General features: G+C 34.0%; 1 protein-coding gene across 1 annotated transcript in view; it reads right to left on the reverse strand.

Moving 5' to 3' along the window:
* Positions 1-5,873: 5,873 nt before the first annotated feature.
* The window catches only part of PCDH9 (protocadherin 9), a 989,662-nt gene continuing 978,800 nt past the window's right edge, over positions 5,874-16,735 (reverse strand). Inside the window, exon 5 of the mRNA XM_060079958.1 lies at positions 5,874-6,247. Within this exon, the coding sequence (XP_059935941.1) occupies positions 5,874-6,247 (374 nt within the window). The remainder of the gene's footprint in view (positions 6,248-16,735) is intronic.

Below are 16,735 nucleotides of genomic sequence, written 5' to 3' on the forward strand. Positions count from 1 at the left end.
AACTATGATTTAAAAATGCTAAACATTGAAGAAATAAGCCTGTTCAAAATTATTATTTCTAATGGTCCATTCGTCATCAGACTTTGGAGAAAATAAAAAAGAGAGAATGTTATCCACAAAAAATGTAAAATATATTTTATTTATTTCACTGATAACTGGAGTGCTTTTTTGCTTATCTTGCTTTCACTCCCTGTAATCTTAGAGACAAATATATGACCCAAGCCTGGAAAGTATGCAGAACTGGTGACATGAATTTATATAAACATAGACACACATAATCCCTTTGCCTCAATTTTCTGTCTTTTTTTTTGTAATTTTTCTGTTATTTTTATTTTTCTTTGATGTATGGATTTTTTTGTGGAAAAAAAGCAATGTAAAACTTATTTCTGGTAGAAATGAGATGTGCTTTTTAAATGATAGCTGATGCCATCTTAGCCTTTTCCATAAGTCCAATGGCCATAAAAAGCCTCTTCTTGATGGGGTGAACAGTGCTGGGGTGGACCATGTACAGAGAACACATCAGGGCACAAGAGAGGCTTGGTGGGAACTTCAAGTCATAAAGTGTCAAAGAAGAAATAATACCTGTAAAAGCAGGGACCACATACCACAGTCAATGGAGGGTGCACACTTTCAGGAGTACAGAAGGGAAAATGGGTTCCATGAAAAAAATATCGCTGGATAAAAATGAAAATTATTTGCTTCATAAGAAGTTTCTTCCAAACCAGCAAGTTCCTGGAAACATAGTAATTTTGTACTTGAAACATATTGAAAACAGTCTGGAGTTCCCCTTGGGGAAAATAGACAAATTCCAGTAAGTAGATAGAAGGGAATAGAAGAGTTAAAAATATGGAGAGTGGAGTGTTTCAATTTTTTGCAAATAATGCATTTTGTTACCATTTCCTAATCATGTAACCTAAATGGTTTCTAGTTCATATTTACTGAGGACCTTGTTATCAATGATTGATTGTGTTAGAGTTCCAAGGTCAATATTATTATTTTGAGCATCATTATTCAGGATTATGTCAATGATGCCAAACTAATGGTGAATTTGGAGGTGAAAAAAAAAAGTTCTTGGTAGAAGAGCCACAAAGATAATATACAGCACAGTCCCCATAGTTAATAATAATAATATAATAATAATATATATTTGAAGATTGCTAAGAGAGTAAGTCTTAAAAGTTCTCATCAGGAGAAAAAAATTATAACCATGGGGCGTGATGACTATTAACTAGTTTTATTGTGGTGATCATTTTGCAGTATATACCAATGTTGAATCATTATGTTGTACACCTGAAACTAATACAACATGATATGCCAGTTATATCATAATAAATGTTTTTTAAAAAGAACTACAAAGATCCAGAAAAGACAGGGCTTGAGTTTAAATAGTACTGTAATAGTATCTGAAAAATTACTGTAGTTGAGCATATTTGCAAATATGTGGACTTTATAATATTTGACATTGAATGAGTCCAATAATAATTGTGTTGTATGTACTCTAATAAGAACACAACCATAGAACTTCAAAAAGAAAATTTTAGGGTAAAAAATGAAAAACTTAATTTAAAAAGAGCTTTTCATTATAAAGCTTCAAGAACAATGTGGTATGTAAGATAACAAAAAGGTGGACAGAACTCAATTCATTGGGGCTTCCCTGGTGGCACAGTGGTTGAGAGTCCGCCTGCCGATGCAGGGGATGCGGGTTCGTGCCCCAGTCCGGGAAGATCCCACATGCTGCAAAGCGGCTGGGCCTGTGAGCCATGGCCACTGAGCCTGCGCATCCAGAGCCTGTGCTCTGCAACAGGAGAGGCCACAACAGTGAGAGGCCTGCGTACGGCAAAAAAAAAAAAAAAAAAGAACTCAATTCATTGTGTGGTGCACTATTTAAAAAATCTAAGAAATAAGAAAATAAAAATTCATTTTTGAAGTAGAAAATATAGACCTTATTTAATATTTTAAAATGGATAATGGTGGTATCACGATAATAGAAAATTGATATCTTTGGAATACTCATTAATATAAATGAAAACTGAGTGAACTAAATGTGAATGAAATATTATTATGATAGTCATGCTTTAAATACTGTATGTCTTACAAAAGTATTTTATTACTATGAGATTAATTTTATATTTTTTCAACAGTGGAAAACCTGGTTGATGTGTACTAAAATTTAGATTGGTAGTTGTGATAAAGGGAGAACAGTATATAGAGAAATCATTATGTGATCACTATGCCTTTAAGAACACTGGGATAATTTGAAAGTGATCTCTTTCAAAAGAACCAATGAAAGAGTTTCCTTTAGGGAGAGAAGATCAGCTCTATTTAAAACAAAGCAGAACAATGAAGCATTTTTAGACTCCTAACACCACTCCTCCTTTTCATAGTTTGGTTTGCCCACTTACAAAGTAACACCCTGACATCCACGTTAGAATTGAAACTGACAAGGCATCCCTTTTATCCCTGGCTTCCAAAACTCCTTACTAATAATAATTAGCCATTCCTGGCTTCTATTCAAGAGAGTTTAATATATACTAGAATGGCTTCTGGGCCTCAGCTGCATTTCTTACTTTAGCTAAGGAATGATGGTGCGGGGGGAGGGAACACCACTCTATGCTGAAAGAGATTTGCTGAATAGCATCAGTGCAGCAAAATGACTACTCAGTTGTCTGTTAATGAATAACCATTATTTAAATATATATTTTATGTTAGTGTATGTATAGAAATGTTCATTCAAACGGGTCATATTTAGCTTAATAAGTTTATTTCTATATCTACCTTAGAAAGTGTGTGGCATATAGTACTGTAGCATTTGATAATCACTTTAAAAGTCATTATTTTTATACATTTCATATGTGTTCTTTCTTAGGAAATGTAACTGCCTTTGATTTCCAGGTAAATGTGATTTACAATATTCAATGTCTACACAATAAAATAATGTGGGTGATATTTAAGATTAGTTATCATGAATATATTATTTACTTAATGAGTAAATACTTCAGATTGGTTTGTAATGTTACTTATTTTAATTTTTACAGAGCATATAACTGAATGTCTTGATAAGAGTAGATATTGTCATATTTATTAGAAGAAATATGGTGGGATGGGGAGTTTCTTTTCCAAACTTCTGGTTTGGAGGAAGGTATTTCTATTCCACTCTTTTAGGGAAAAAAAAGGTAGGAGAATAATTATTTTATTTTCTCTCACCTTTCATTCTTCAAGGCAGAAAGGAATGTCATCTGACTTGTAAAAAATGTAGGGAGGGACTGAGTAGGCATGGATTTTTGTTTTCAAGAGTGGTCTGTTTCCAGGATTCATTCACTCTCTGTGTCCTAGGGCAGGCTCTGCCCCTGTGAAGGAAAAGAGGGTGGCATCTCAGACTACTAGATAAATCTGGCTTATTCAGAGGTGAGGGGTTAGGGTCTCACATACAGCCACTTGTCCAAGCAAATATCTTTATCTCCATGTTACTATCTCCTGAGTCTTATTTTACAGCTCTTCAAAAAGCTATGGAGAAAGAGTCAGACCTGTTTACTTACACTAAAACTCATCCAGTTGCTCTGTGGTGAATATAAACATATGGCATATGTGTGAGTGTGTCTTATTATCCTTTGCAGTTTCTAAGCCTATTTTCCTAACCTGAAATAAATATAGTTGAAGTTTTGGCCCTTGTTCCAAGGCCTCAATCCCTGAATAGTCCTCTTCTGTCAGCAATGAAATGTTTGAGAGTTTGTTTCATGAAATCTTATTAAAGGATACCAAGAGTTAAGAAGATAACCTCACTAAATAACCAGTGTTGCCTGCCCAGTTTATGACTTGGGATTTCACTTTGATGAAACTTGTATGAATCTTGACTAGAAGGTGAACTTTCTCCCTGAATTTCCCAAGAAAATGATTTCATAGATCATTAGGGGAATTTAACTCTAACTTGGAAACTTATTTTCAGAATGTAGGTATTATTAAACCCCTAACAAATTTTCTTTGATTTCTAATTAAAAGTTAACTTTTATTAACATATACTTATCTAACAATTAGAGTAAAACTCATCACTTTGGATTTTGACCACAAATTAACACACTACAGTCAGGAATTCAAAACATTTATTGCAAGAGCTGAATAATTGTAAATAACGTAGAACTGGCAAAGCAGTAACAAGGATAATTGTTTAGATATTTATTGTGTCAAAGTCATCAAACACCCCTCACAAACCGACAAATATGTACTGCAATAAGCAATGCACTCCTACCCATTATTTTCCATTATACTGTGGAAAAATGTGAATTGCTATTTACAAAGTAATTTTATTTTTGGTAAGAACAAATTATCTATCAGATTAGCAAACCATTTTTTTATTTTTTATTTTTTTTACTTTAAAACTGATGTTGAACGGTGGCATTAAGATAACTTTCACTTCTTTCAATAAAGACGTTTTGTTGCATGCTATTTATTTGTTTAAATCATCTGTCATGCCTTAACAAAAACCTCCTAAGAATGCTCGAATTTGGATTTGTTTGCACGTGCAACTGAGATCTTATTAACATTAGCTGCCACTCTGTTGGTTTGACCTAAGTGACAAGATGCTGGTACCTGCCGGCATTGACCAACTATGATAACAAACAGTTAAACAGCAATAATTAGAGATCTATCCCTTAATTTCCCCCAACTAGCCTACCTGGAGAATGTTCTGTTACATCATGAAGGCACAACACATTAAATAGTTTGTGACTATGGTCTAACACTTGTGTTACAACAACATTATTGTATATGAGAATCAACACAAACTGCCATTTCAACAAAGTTGTAGACACACATTTGCCCAATTGAAACTATCTTTGAATAGTAATTTTTCTTTAATATATGCTAATTTAATACATTAGTTTTGCATGAGTGACAAGCACAGGATATATCACTTTCTGAAGGATAACACTTTCCCATTACTATCTCACTTATTGCTACTAAATAAGTGACTTTGCTTTTGCCTACTTTGAAAATAAGGATATCAAGAAAATAGGTTCTGAATTTCCAAGCTTTTGCAGAAGTCCTTTTTTAATATAAAGTTTTCATTTTTTATCTTTATTTCTTATAGAATTCCAGCATCATAAGCTATCATAAAAGAAGCAAGATTCCAGAACCTTTATTTTCACTACAAGTATCTGAGATCTTTTGAATAATGTGTGTTAAGACAGACTCAGAAACACTTCACTAAAAGAAACAACAAAAATAGCAACAAAGAGGCAAAAGAAAAAAGAAAAGAAGCAACCATAAAACACAGAATTATGCTACAACGTTTTTTTAGGTGAACGGTATAAGTACACAAAAGTTGTTAATAATAGCTTGCTTCTATTTACAAATACTTTAACACTGATTGACTTACAAGTGTCCACTAACGTTGTTAACAGCACAATAGGTTTAATGCTTATCTTTTTAAGTTTCGTTTGAAGTATAATGTCAAGTATAGCAGTCCCAGCACAGATCAACGACAAAAAGAGCACAATTTTCTAACTGGATATGTTTGTCAGTCACTCTAATCCATGGAACTTTCTTACTCTCCAAATGCATATTCTATTGTTCATAGCAGCAGTCCAGGGTCAAAATAAAATGCAGTTTAAAAAAAAAAAGGATATTTGCACAATGGAGAGACCTCTGGAGAGTTTAATCAACCCTAGCAAACAAGATCACATGGCTAGTAGAACTATCTTCTCTCTCTTATGTGATAAAACATTGTATCCTCCATGGTGCTAACACAAAATTATGGATATCCCTGCTATAAGGGGCATAGTTGTAGAGATCTATTGAATACATAAAGCTCTGACACACATGATATTAGCATGTCTATTTAGTTTAAAGTTATTAGGTCCCATATAGCCTTTTTCTTTTTAGAGTTGGTGCTCCTTAGGACTCTCAATAGCACCTCCTGCTTGCTTATAAGATTTCAGGTTTGCCAGAGGAATGTCTGTCATGTGGCTGCCATTGTTGAAATGGCCTTCAGTGGAACCATACTGCTTACGGTCATTGAACTGGTTCCTGCTGCTATCTTCTTTCCAGGCTCTGGTCAGGGTGTGCCCATTCACAAGCTTGTCCTTCTTGACCCATTCTTTCTGGGGTGCAAAGGTTGAGAGAGGTGATTTAGGGTGTTGATATGGACCCAAGCCAGGAGGCATCCAGCAGTTATCAGAGTGACCCAAAACCAGGCACTCTTGAGTGCACATCTCTGTAGCTTCAGCTAATCCTCGGGGGCCCAGAGGCCCATCTGCAGAGGACAAGAGACAAAATAAGGAAAGAAAGTGGTTAGAGTTTTCATTTAAAATTATCTCCTTAGAGAAAAAGTGCATTGGTGATCTCATTTTCTCATGAAAATTGTATTAAGGTAAACAATTCAAAGATATGATTCCCCATCCTTTTAAGAATAACATAGGAGGAATAAAATTCCTTTTACTTGAGGTGAGAATTATCTCTTTTCCTTAAGCCTTCATTTATATCTAGAGATACAGACAGATAGAAAAATAAATAGACAGGCATGAGTAAAGAGATATACCCATGACATATAATTCCTGATGAACTTTTTCCATGACATATGTATTATTACTGATTTATGTCCTACTTCACAAAAAAACTCATATTCACGAGAAATAGTGAAAAGTACAAACATTTTATGTGCAATGTTGAAATATATGCTAACATATCAACTCCTTGAATACAAAAACTATTACTTGAAATATAACATTAAAAATAAATACTGTAAAGGTTATACAAAATGTTTTTCCATATAAACATGTGTTTTTAGTATGAAATCCCATGAAAATAACTTTGCAACATTTTAAAAAGTTAAATAATCATTTTAAAGAATGATTTAACTAAAGTATATTACTAAAGATACACCTGGTTGACTGGTTGACATCGGGAAATCCGAGTAAATAAAGACACCATTTGCATCCAAAGACAACATGTGGTTCCTTCCAAGCTTAACCTATTTTCTTGATTTCTAAGTGTATTAAATAATCCAAATTTCACTAATGTGAAAGTCTAGCTAAGTTGCAACTTGGGTCACATGGAGTCTAATATTCAAAGGGAAAATAAGTCATCATAGATAGTTCTCTTTTGTTTATTTTTTTACCAGCAGGCAATCTAAAACATTTTAACCATGATTTTGAAAGTAAACTCTTCTCTGATTATGTAAAAAGGACATCAGTTCTTTACTGATAAACAACAAGTGTCAAATGTTTAAGGAAAATGTTTTTTTTTTGTTGTTGTTCTCATTGTTTTTTTCCCCTTGATTAAACAGTAAAATGATAAGTGGTAGCTTGAAAATTAGGAATTGATTTTACGAATGAGGTTAAGTGGATAGGCAAGAACGCCTGAGGCATAAAGCATTTTCAAAAGTAGAGAGTCGTCAGAATAAAAATGTAGAGAAAAATGAAGAAAACATCCCTGAAAGTTTTTCTACTCAACTATTAAAAGAGCCAACAATTGGAATGTAGGTCTTTGCTAAAGTCCAAGTTAGCACTACTAATATTTTTAAGTGCCCAATAATTGTGGGGTTTTTATATTAACATCTATTTTTCTTAATAATATTCTAGTTATTTCTTACATGTTAAAAAAGAAATACCTGCTGAGATAGATAAGAGTTGGTGACAGATACCTGAGACCTCAACACACAGACAACATTAAAACGGACACTGGACATGAAAAAAAACTATGCCTAAAATGTACTCTTACATACAAACAGAAAATTTAGTCATTTTTGAAATCTAAAATCTGCTCTTTAGAATAACCTTAAAATTCCTTCCCATCTGACCCATAGTCCCATTCCCTCAAGAGTAAATAGTTTTATCTTTTTAAACATACGTTCATTACTTAGAACTATTTATCTCACAAACCTCAAATCATTACTTACTTCCTAGGGTATTTAATTTAATCTTCTCTATGAGCCTTTCTCTGTCCTCTGAATTCTGCCCACACTTTAAAAGTTCAAACTAATTTCTCCCTTTTAGTTTCGCTTTGGTATGTTCAGTGACTCTGTATCCACAAAGCTAACACATTTTGCTCAAACAAATCCATGCCCCTTACATCAAGATCGCAGGCCTGGAAGATGCTTTTTGCCTGGCTTGTTTTCATTTAATTACTGATTCTTTCAAAGGGCAGCTTGCTTCCCAGGTACCACAGCAAGCTTCCCTAACTTTGCCAATTCATGTTTTACATGCACCTGGAAGATTTCCACAGGTCTTCCCTTATTAATGAATAACGAATTTCCTAATTGAGCTCACTCACTCAACTCTTACTTTAATGACATTTTTGTCTTTTGGGGGACAAAAGACAAAAATGTCATTCATTAGTATCCATTTTTATTTTTGTTTTCTCTCAACTAGATTTAAAATCCATTGATGGAAAAAAACAACTTATTAGCCTTCTGATTCCTCATAGTGCTTAGCAATAGCAATGATCTAAGAACAATGTTAATTTTTAATTAAAATTTTATGATGTTGAAAATGTTCTGAGAAATTATTAAAGATATCCTCTGCTTAAAAGGCAGACCTTAAGTAATTAGAAGATTCCGATTTCTCAAACATCATACCAAAAGCTTCCTCAACAACAAATCTCTTTGCCTTAACAATACTTTGTGATAGTTAATAAATGAATTATTTAACTTCTCTACTACATATGTTCACTCCTGGTGGTTCAGTGGTTAAGAATCCACCTCCCAATACAGGGGACATGGGTTAGATCCCTGGTCAGGGAACTAAGATCCCACATGCCGTAGGGCAACTAAGCCTGCACACCGCAACTACTGAGCCTGTGTCACAACTAGAGAGCCCACATTCTGCAGCTAAGACCCGACGCAGCCAAAGATGAAATAAAAAACTAAATATTAAAAAAAAAGTTCACTCCTTTCTAGACATCAACTGAGATAATCACCAATTTGATGTATAATATATATTGAGGCCTATAAATCAATCCTTAATTTTTACTTTTCCAGAATCATTAATAAGTTTTTCTTTTCCTGTTAATATCCCCAAAGGAAAAAATAAATTATCAGCTACCTTAGAAATATTAATAGCATCAGGTTTTTATTGAGTACATAAAAGAGAGAATATGCAAGATTATTTTTTAAATAGTCTTATCCAATATACATTGCCATCTTATTAAATTAAGAATATTACCCAAGAATTGAGAACACTAGGGGTGTGTGTGTGTGTGTGTGTGTGTGTCTATAAGTATATGTGGACCCTAAGTCTTCAGCATGTAATGACACATTTTAACAAATAGAGTATATTGTTTTTCAGAACTGATAACATTTATTTATTCTATAAATATTTACTGAGTATTTACTATATGCTGACACTGTGACAGGCACCAGGAATATAGCAGTGAACAAAGCAGATGTCAACACCAGCCTCATGGAGCTTTGGGTCTATCCTGGGAAACAAATAATTGCCTTAAAAACAGTGAGCCAAGAGAGGAGAAAAATGTGTCATTGGGAAGGAGGTAGTGTTTAAGGAAGCTTGTCTCTTTAAAAGGCAACAGAGGGACTTTGTTCCAAGTTCTATTTCTACATTTTTCTGAAAGTTCTTACAGATAACTGACAATTTAAAATATTTACAGTTAAAATTTGTGTGTACTGTAAAAAATATTTAACTTGCAAAAAAAGGTTTTTTCCAATAGATAATATTAATTGCTCTTTGAAAATTTTACTGATGATTCATTCTTGTAAATAAATTTGAAGGCTTTTAATAAAGTCTATAAATAAATGTACAGAAGTTTTGTGGATTCTTAGGTCAGTTTTTTAGGTAGCTGACTGTTATATAAAATTTAAAGATCCACTGAAAAGTGCGACACAACACAATGATGGCACTTGCATGAGGGCCAGTTTTTGTTACTTATAGTCCTAAAGGAGAAAAGGCCACCAGGCAGGGCCACATAGACGGTTGTACCAAGAACAGGGTAACAATAAGCTGGAATTGTAGGGGGCAGTGTATGTATGGCCAAGCAGGGTGGAGGTAGCTAGGTTTCCAGGGACCTTTGTGGATTGACTGATTAGAAAAATTTCTCAGGCTCTAGGGCACAGAGTTTGTCTCAAGATATCTGGTGCCTTACCTTTGGGGCAGTTAGGGTGGGTGCATAATGACCTAGAAGTGTGAGAGCTCTAGAAGGGAAGTGGTGGGATGTCGATTTACTGAAGAAAGGAAACTGACCAGCTTGTAGCCAGGGCCACAGAACTGAGTCAAGACAGCAAAAAAAAAAAAAAAAAAAGAAAAAAAGAAAAAAAAAAGAAAAAAAAGAAAGAAAAAATATATATACTAAACTACATTATAACAATTTGCTTATGTATTTGAGCTGCATTGCTGGAAAGCTTACTTTGTTTATTCTCTGGCAAGTTTTATTTTGGGACATGACATTAAATAGGGAAAATTTTACTCTTTTTATTTGGACCTATATATAATTTCCAGTGGTTGCCCTGAAACACACACACATGTGCACATACACACACACACACACACACACACACGAGTTTTATTTTGGGAAATAACAGTGCTTCCAAGTTTTCTTCCATAAAATCTGTGTCATGAATTGGTAGAAAGAAAAAAGAAACATTTTTATTATGAATTATTAAAGAGAACACAGTCATTCTACTGGTTCCTTGAATGTCCTGGTCTTTTAAAAATTTATAATCTGAAGCATCTTAAACATTGAATAGTTTCCAGTTAGTTTTTCTCATTTTTAGAACCACTTACTGATTTGTTTTATACTTTTAAAAAGAAGAAAAACGTTCTTTATAAAGCATTGATATTTAATGTTGTCATTTTCCAAAATATAATTGAAAATAATTCATGATTCTCCATCAAATATACAGCATTTAAAATGTCAGGAATTTTTTGTTAATACTGCAGTTATATGCACTGAAATATTATCCTTTATCTTTGACATATAATTATTTTTAATGTTATCACTATAAGGAATCGTCCAAATTGTTGAATAATTATATTTATTTTTCATAATTCCCTCAACATTAAATATTTAATATGTATTACATGTGTCAGAAATGTGCTAGATTCTTAATAAATCTTGAGATGGTGTGTGTACATGTGTGTGTGCTTGGTGCATGTGTGCACTTACGTTTCCCTGTCTCTCCAATTTTTTCATAAATTTTGAGGTCTTATTTGTGTTACATCATGCAATATCTATTTAGAATCCAGATCAGGATTTAAAACTGCTTATAAATAATTTCTACAATTTCAGCATTATACCAATCTGTTTCCTTTTTCTCAAAAAATGTACTTAAAATCCCCCATCATGATTTTTTTAACACTGAAATATTTACTGATTTTTTAAAAAAACTAAATTATTTGTCCCCTTTAACAACCTGCAATCTATGAGTTTAGTTATCTTTCTTCATTTTTTAATGCATAAAGACACAAGTGCCGATAAAACTGTCCAAGCCATCTGTCTCTGCATTTAAATGTTGAAAGCAAAACCAAAAGCACATAAAAAGCTTCTTGAAAGTCATCTCAGTTAATGTTTATATCAGTTCTCAATGTATTTCCCTCTCCATCTTTGCTCCATCTTCCTGTTCAAAACCAAACAAAATTCTTTTCCTATGATTTAGGCATCAACAGCTGTCATAGAGCTGCTTGAATTGCTGACTTTTAAATACGCAGGTTTAAAATGTGAAACTATCCAATTTAATGGATCTCCAGTTATACTTAAATGGTAGGATAGTTGAATGAGCTTTGATCTCATTTTATTATACCCGGAAGCAGAACTGTTAGTTCATTGATTAACTCACTTCTATAATTAACAAGTACCATCTGGCCTGTTGTCCACTGCTTTTCAACCTGATGATTTGAAACCCTTTAATTCCAAAGATCGAAAGTGATAAACTGATATTTTTTCAAAAATCATGAGACCTTTCATATTTCTGGTTAGGTTCCATACTATATGATGGTTTGCACTTTTACATGAATAAATTTTCCTTAGAATTTTTACTATTGGGTAAAATAAGACTAAACAGACTGTGAAAATTGAATTCTAAAATAGATGTCATTTTTATATCATTTTGGTTCAGATTCATCAGATCTCACTCAATTTTTGTCTCATTCAATTTTTATTATAGAAAAATACCTCTTCCATGCAAAACATATCTGATTGTCATGTTATAATGGCCTTTTTGTGGTTAAGAGCATATATCATTTTTATGCAAAACATTTGTTAAGTTCCAGTTTTTCTGTATTTTCCCCAGAAAAAGTTACCTTAAAAGGTAGCATGAGTGTAGTATGCAAAGAGTTGTGCATCACTAAACATCTTAAAGTGAAAGATGCATCCACTGATTTGGATTTGCTGGAGCAGTTTGCCTGATCTCTAGGCACAGTGATAAAATTTATTTCCTTGTTTTAAAGAAATATCCATTTTTAAGTAGGCTTTTATCCTATAATTTTGCTTTGCACTTGCTATTAATTTACTGAGAAAAATCTTAATTATTATACTTGCTCCTTTTCTTACTGAATCTTCCTATTAAAAATTTCAGGGAAACAAATATTCTCACCCAGTACACTTTTAGATAATTTTTAGTATCTCTAGGAGACCAAAACCAAAAAATTAGTATTTTTACTGGCTCATTTTCACCCTCAGTTTATTTCTATTCTTTTTAATTTTTTGTGAGACAATATGTAGTAGCATAACAATTTCTTATCATTTTCGTGGATTACCCTGAGTGGAAAGCTAAAGTTAAATATATATGGAAATATGCAGGGACCTGAAAGAATGTCAGGTAAAGTCACTTGATAGCCCTCCCTACTGTCTCCACACACTATGTTGAATGATCAGTTGCAGATACAAATCAAATCGATTAATTTGTTTCCAATCTAAAAATAGTAAAATTTAATTTTAAATATGAGCATTGCCATGAAAACAGAGGAAACCATTCAGCATTGCTCACTTTCCCTTTTGATACATGATCTCTACTGTAGATCACATTATCCTTGTCCAACCAATATTTTAAAATCACTGTCACACAGAAAGAAATATCAGTTATTACCCTGCTCAGAAAAATAATCAAGGGGTACAAATTTCACTGTCATTTAAACTCAGATTTGTATATAAAATAGTACAGCGTAGTTATGTGGACAGTCTAAATCCAAAAGTAGATCTGGCAAACTTGAGTATACCTATGGGAAAAACATTTCTCATTCATTCACTGAATAACTTTTGTTTGATCCCATGTTAGGTTCAAGAGATTCTTGCATAGAATATCTAAAATCAGAACTAGTCCAGAAATCTCAGGTCACATGATCATCATAGCTCAAGCAAATAGAAATAGATCCGAGCCCCAGTAAAATAATGAATTTGCATGAACTTTGTGAAAGTAATTTTAGATTCCACGTCTTCTAGGTTCTCATCTAAAAATTTAGAGTAAAAGACTAAATTCTGATTCATGACCTCTACCAATCTCTTATTCCTTTATTAAATATCACTGCGGTTTGTCATAGATAATCAAATTTTCAGTGTTATTTTCATTCTACTAATGAGAAGTCTAAGACAGGACAAAGAAATCATAAATCAATTGTTCCTGTAGATTAGTCGATTACTTAGGTCACATATAGGTCTTGGAATGTGAAAGTATGATTGAAACAAGTATTTGCATTTCTCAGTCTAAGTAAAAACTTAGAGTTTTGGTTTATGGCTCAAATTCAACCCAAAATTGTGAAAGCATCTACAGTCACCTTGAGAAACAAATGCAGAATTCCCACACAAGCAGGATTTGACAAAACCTTTAGTTAACAACTAAACATGGATTAAATGTTTTACACATTCCTCATACAGATTTTTTTCCTTGGTCACAGATGAAAAGTCAACATTTGCAGATGGAGACAGTCCAAATGCAATAACACATAGCCAGCCCGAGCAGCAGATTCTCTGCCAGAGAGGATATCGCTATTTGGACAGACTTTATAGCTCACAAAGAATGGAGAGCACCTCCTTAAAAATCTTTAGCTTTCTTCAGTATGGCATGAATATCAGCCCCCTTTTCTCTCATCTGCTAAAGCTAATTGCTGAAAAGAAAATATCTTTGATTTTATTTATTCACGATTAGCATTTGATGTTGCAATCAATGAAATGACAATAGTCTATGGTTATTGATTATTTAACTTAATTCTCAAATTTTGACAAAATTGCTTAGTATGAAACAGCTTTTCTATAGTATTGCAGACCATATTTACTTTCTTCTATAGCTTACTCTTTCTTTTACTCATATTTGATGTCTTTCATTTTAAAAAGTTACTCATATACTGATATTTCCTGAATTACTCTCCATTTCTTACAATTCACATAGTTTCTCAAAAAAACATAGTAAATTTATTTGATGTGCAAACAAGTCTAAGGTATTAAGAAAAGAAATAATTCTTTACAGATGAATTTCAGGCTGAGATCCAATTTTTTTTTTTTAAAAAAAACAATTTATATAATCTTCTCTCCCCTTAAAAAACTCTCAGGTGTTTGTCTGAAACCAGACAAGTAGTACACAGTACTGTGAAGTAATTTGTCTTTACACATTTTCCACTCTTTCCCAGATTTCAGATGTATTTAATTAGAATGGAAAAAATAAACTGGTGAAGTTCATTTTTATTTGCCCAATTCTCTGATAATTTTAACCTGGGACACTTATAACTGGAGCCTTGTTCCTCCCCGAGTCTCTGGGCTAGAGATTCTATTTCTCATGGTCTTCAGAGGGCATAGGGATTAGTCCCTGGTTATTTTAAGCATTGGGGAATTTGGAGAAAACATTTTGCTAAGTTGTTAAATATTTAAAGACTTCATAAATTATATATTTTAAAAGGTGTCTGAAAGATTCTTTTTTAAATGGAATAAGTCATCAACTATGAGGCATGGGATCTGTAGGAGTGTGTGTGTGTGTTTACACATAGATATTACCATAACTTTGAATTAATAAAGTATAAATCAGTGTTTCTCAAATGTTAATGTGCATATGAACCACCTGGGGAAATTGTTAAAATGTAGAATATGATTCAGTAAATCTGGGGTCCTGAATTCCTTCATTTCTAATGATCTCTCACATGCTGCTGCTGCATTTCAAGGTCCTCTCTTGGAGATGCAAGCACATTGAGTACTTACCTACCTCCATTGGGTATTTTCCCAGTGTTCTACACAGCTAAAGTTCCCAAACGAGTGCATGAATCAGAGTTAGCTAGAGGGCTTATTAGGTAAATTGCATGACCACATCCAGGAATTTTGATTCTGTAGGTTCAGGGTGGAGCCCAAGAATTTTCAGTTCTAGCAAGTTCCTCTTTCTGTCACACTTTCCTGATTTCTCCAGTCCATCACTAGCCTCTCTGTTTCATTTTCATTTGATGACACCACAACTTTTTCCAGACCCCTAAATGCTGGACTGCTCATTGCTCTTTATCTACACCTCTTCTAGGTGAAATTGTATAATTATGCAGCCTTATAAGTCATATATATGCTAGCAAGTCCTCAATTTACATTTTCAGCCCCATATCATTCTCCTGTGGCGATATCAACATATCTGACTCCCGGCTCCTCAACACCCTTTGTATTTCTAGTAGGCATTTCCAACTAACGTAATTCTTACTGTTTTTTTCCAAACATACTATTCTTCCTGAACTTACTATTCTTGTGTATGGCACACTGATCACCTGCTTGCTCAATTCAGAAAGAAGAAGAAAAAAAAGGGAGTCAGCCTTGGCAACCATTATGCAAAATTCTAAAATTCTCCAACCTAATCCCTGGGACTAGAAACATGATATCACACAAGTGGTAATGTTAAATTACATGCCTGCTATGGACTGAAGTTTTCTGTCCCGCCAGATTCATTCATTGAAATCCTAATACCCAATGTGATGGTATTTGGAGGTGGGACTTTTGGGACATGATTAGGTTTAAATGAAGTCATAAGGGTAAAGTCCTCACGATGGGATTAGTGCCCTTATAAAAAGAGACCAGAGGGGGCTTCCCTGGTGGCGCAGTGGTTGAGAGTCTGCCTGCCGAAGCAGGGGGAGTGGCTGGGCCTGTGAGTCATGGCCGCTGAGCCTGTGCGTCCAGAGCCTGTGCTCCACACGGGAGAGGCCACAACAGTGAGAGGGCCGCGTACTGCAAAAATAAAAAGAGACCAGAGAACTAATACTTTTACTCTCTGTCTGCCATGTATAGCAAGAAGGGCACTATCTGCAAACTAGGAAAGGGGATCTCACCAGACACCAATTTTGTCTGTATCTTGATCTTGGTCCTTCCAGTCTTCCAAATTATGAGAAATAAATGTTCCTTGTTTAAGCCAGTCTATGATATCTCGTTATAGAAGTTTGTACTAAGACAATGGCAAAAGAGGTTTTGGAGATGTAACAAGGACACTCAACAACAAAGTTGATTTTTAGTTAATAGACTAAGCTATATTTATAAACTACATTTGGGCCTAACATAATCATGTGAGCTCTTGAAAATCAGGGAGTTTTCTCTAGCTATTAGTAGAAAGAAGCTCAGATTCAAAGCACAAGAAGGACTCAATATTCCATTGGTGTCTTTGAAGATGGAAAGGACCACTTAGAAAGGATCTGAGAGGAGCCTCTAATTGCTGAGAGCCACCCCAGCTGGGCAGCCAGCAGGACAACAGGGATCTCAATCCTACAACCATAGGAACAGGATTCTACCAACAATCTGCGTGAGTTAGAAAATCAATTCTTCCTCAGAGCCGCCAGAGAAGAGTCCAGTC

This window comes from Mesoplodon densirostris, chromosome 17 (genome assembly GCF_025265405.1).
Source record: "Mesoplodon densirostris isolate mMesDen1 chromosome 17, mMesDen1 primary haplotype, whole genome shotgun sequence".
Classification (NCBI taxonomy): Eukaryota; Metazoa; Chordata; class Mammalia; order Artiodactyla; family Ziphiidae; genus Mesoplodon; species Mesoplodon densirostris.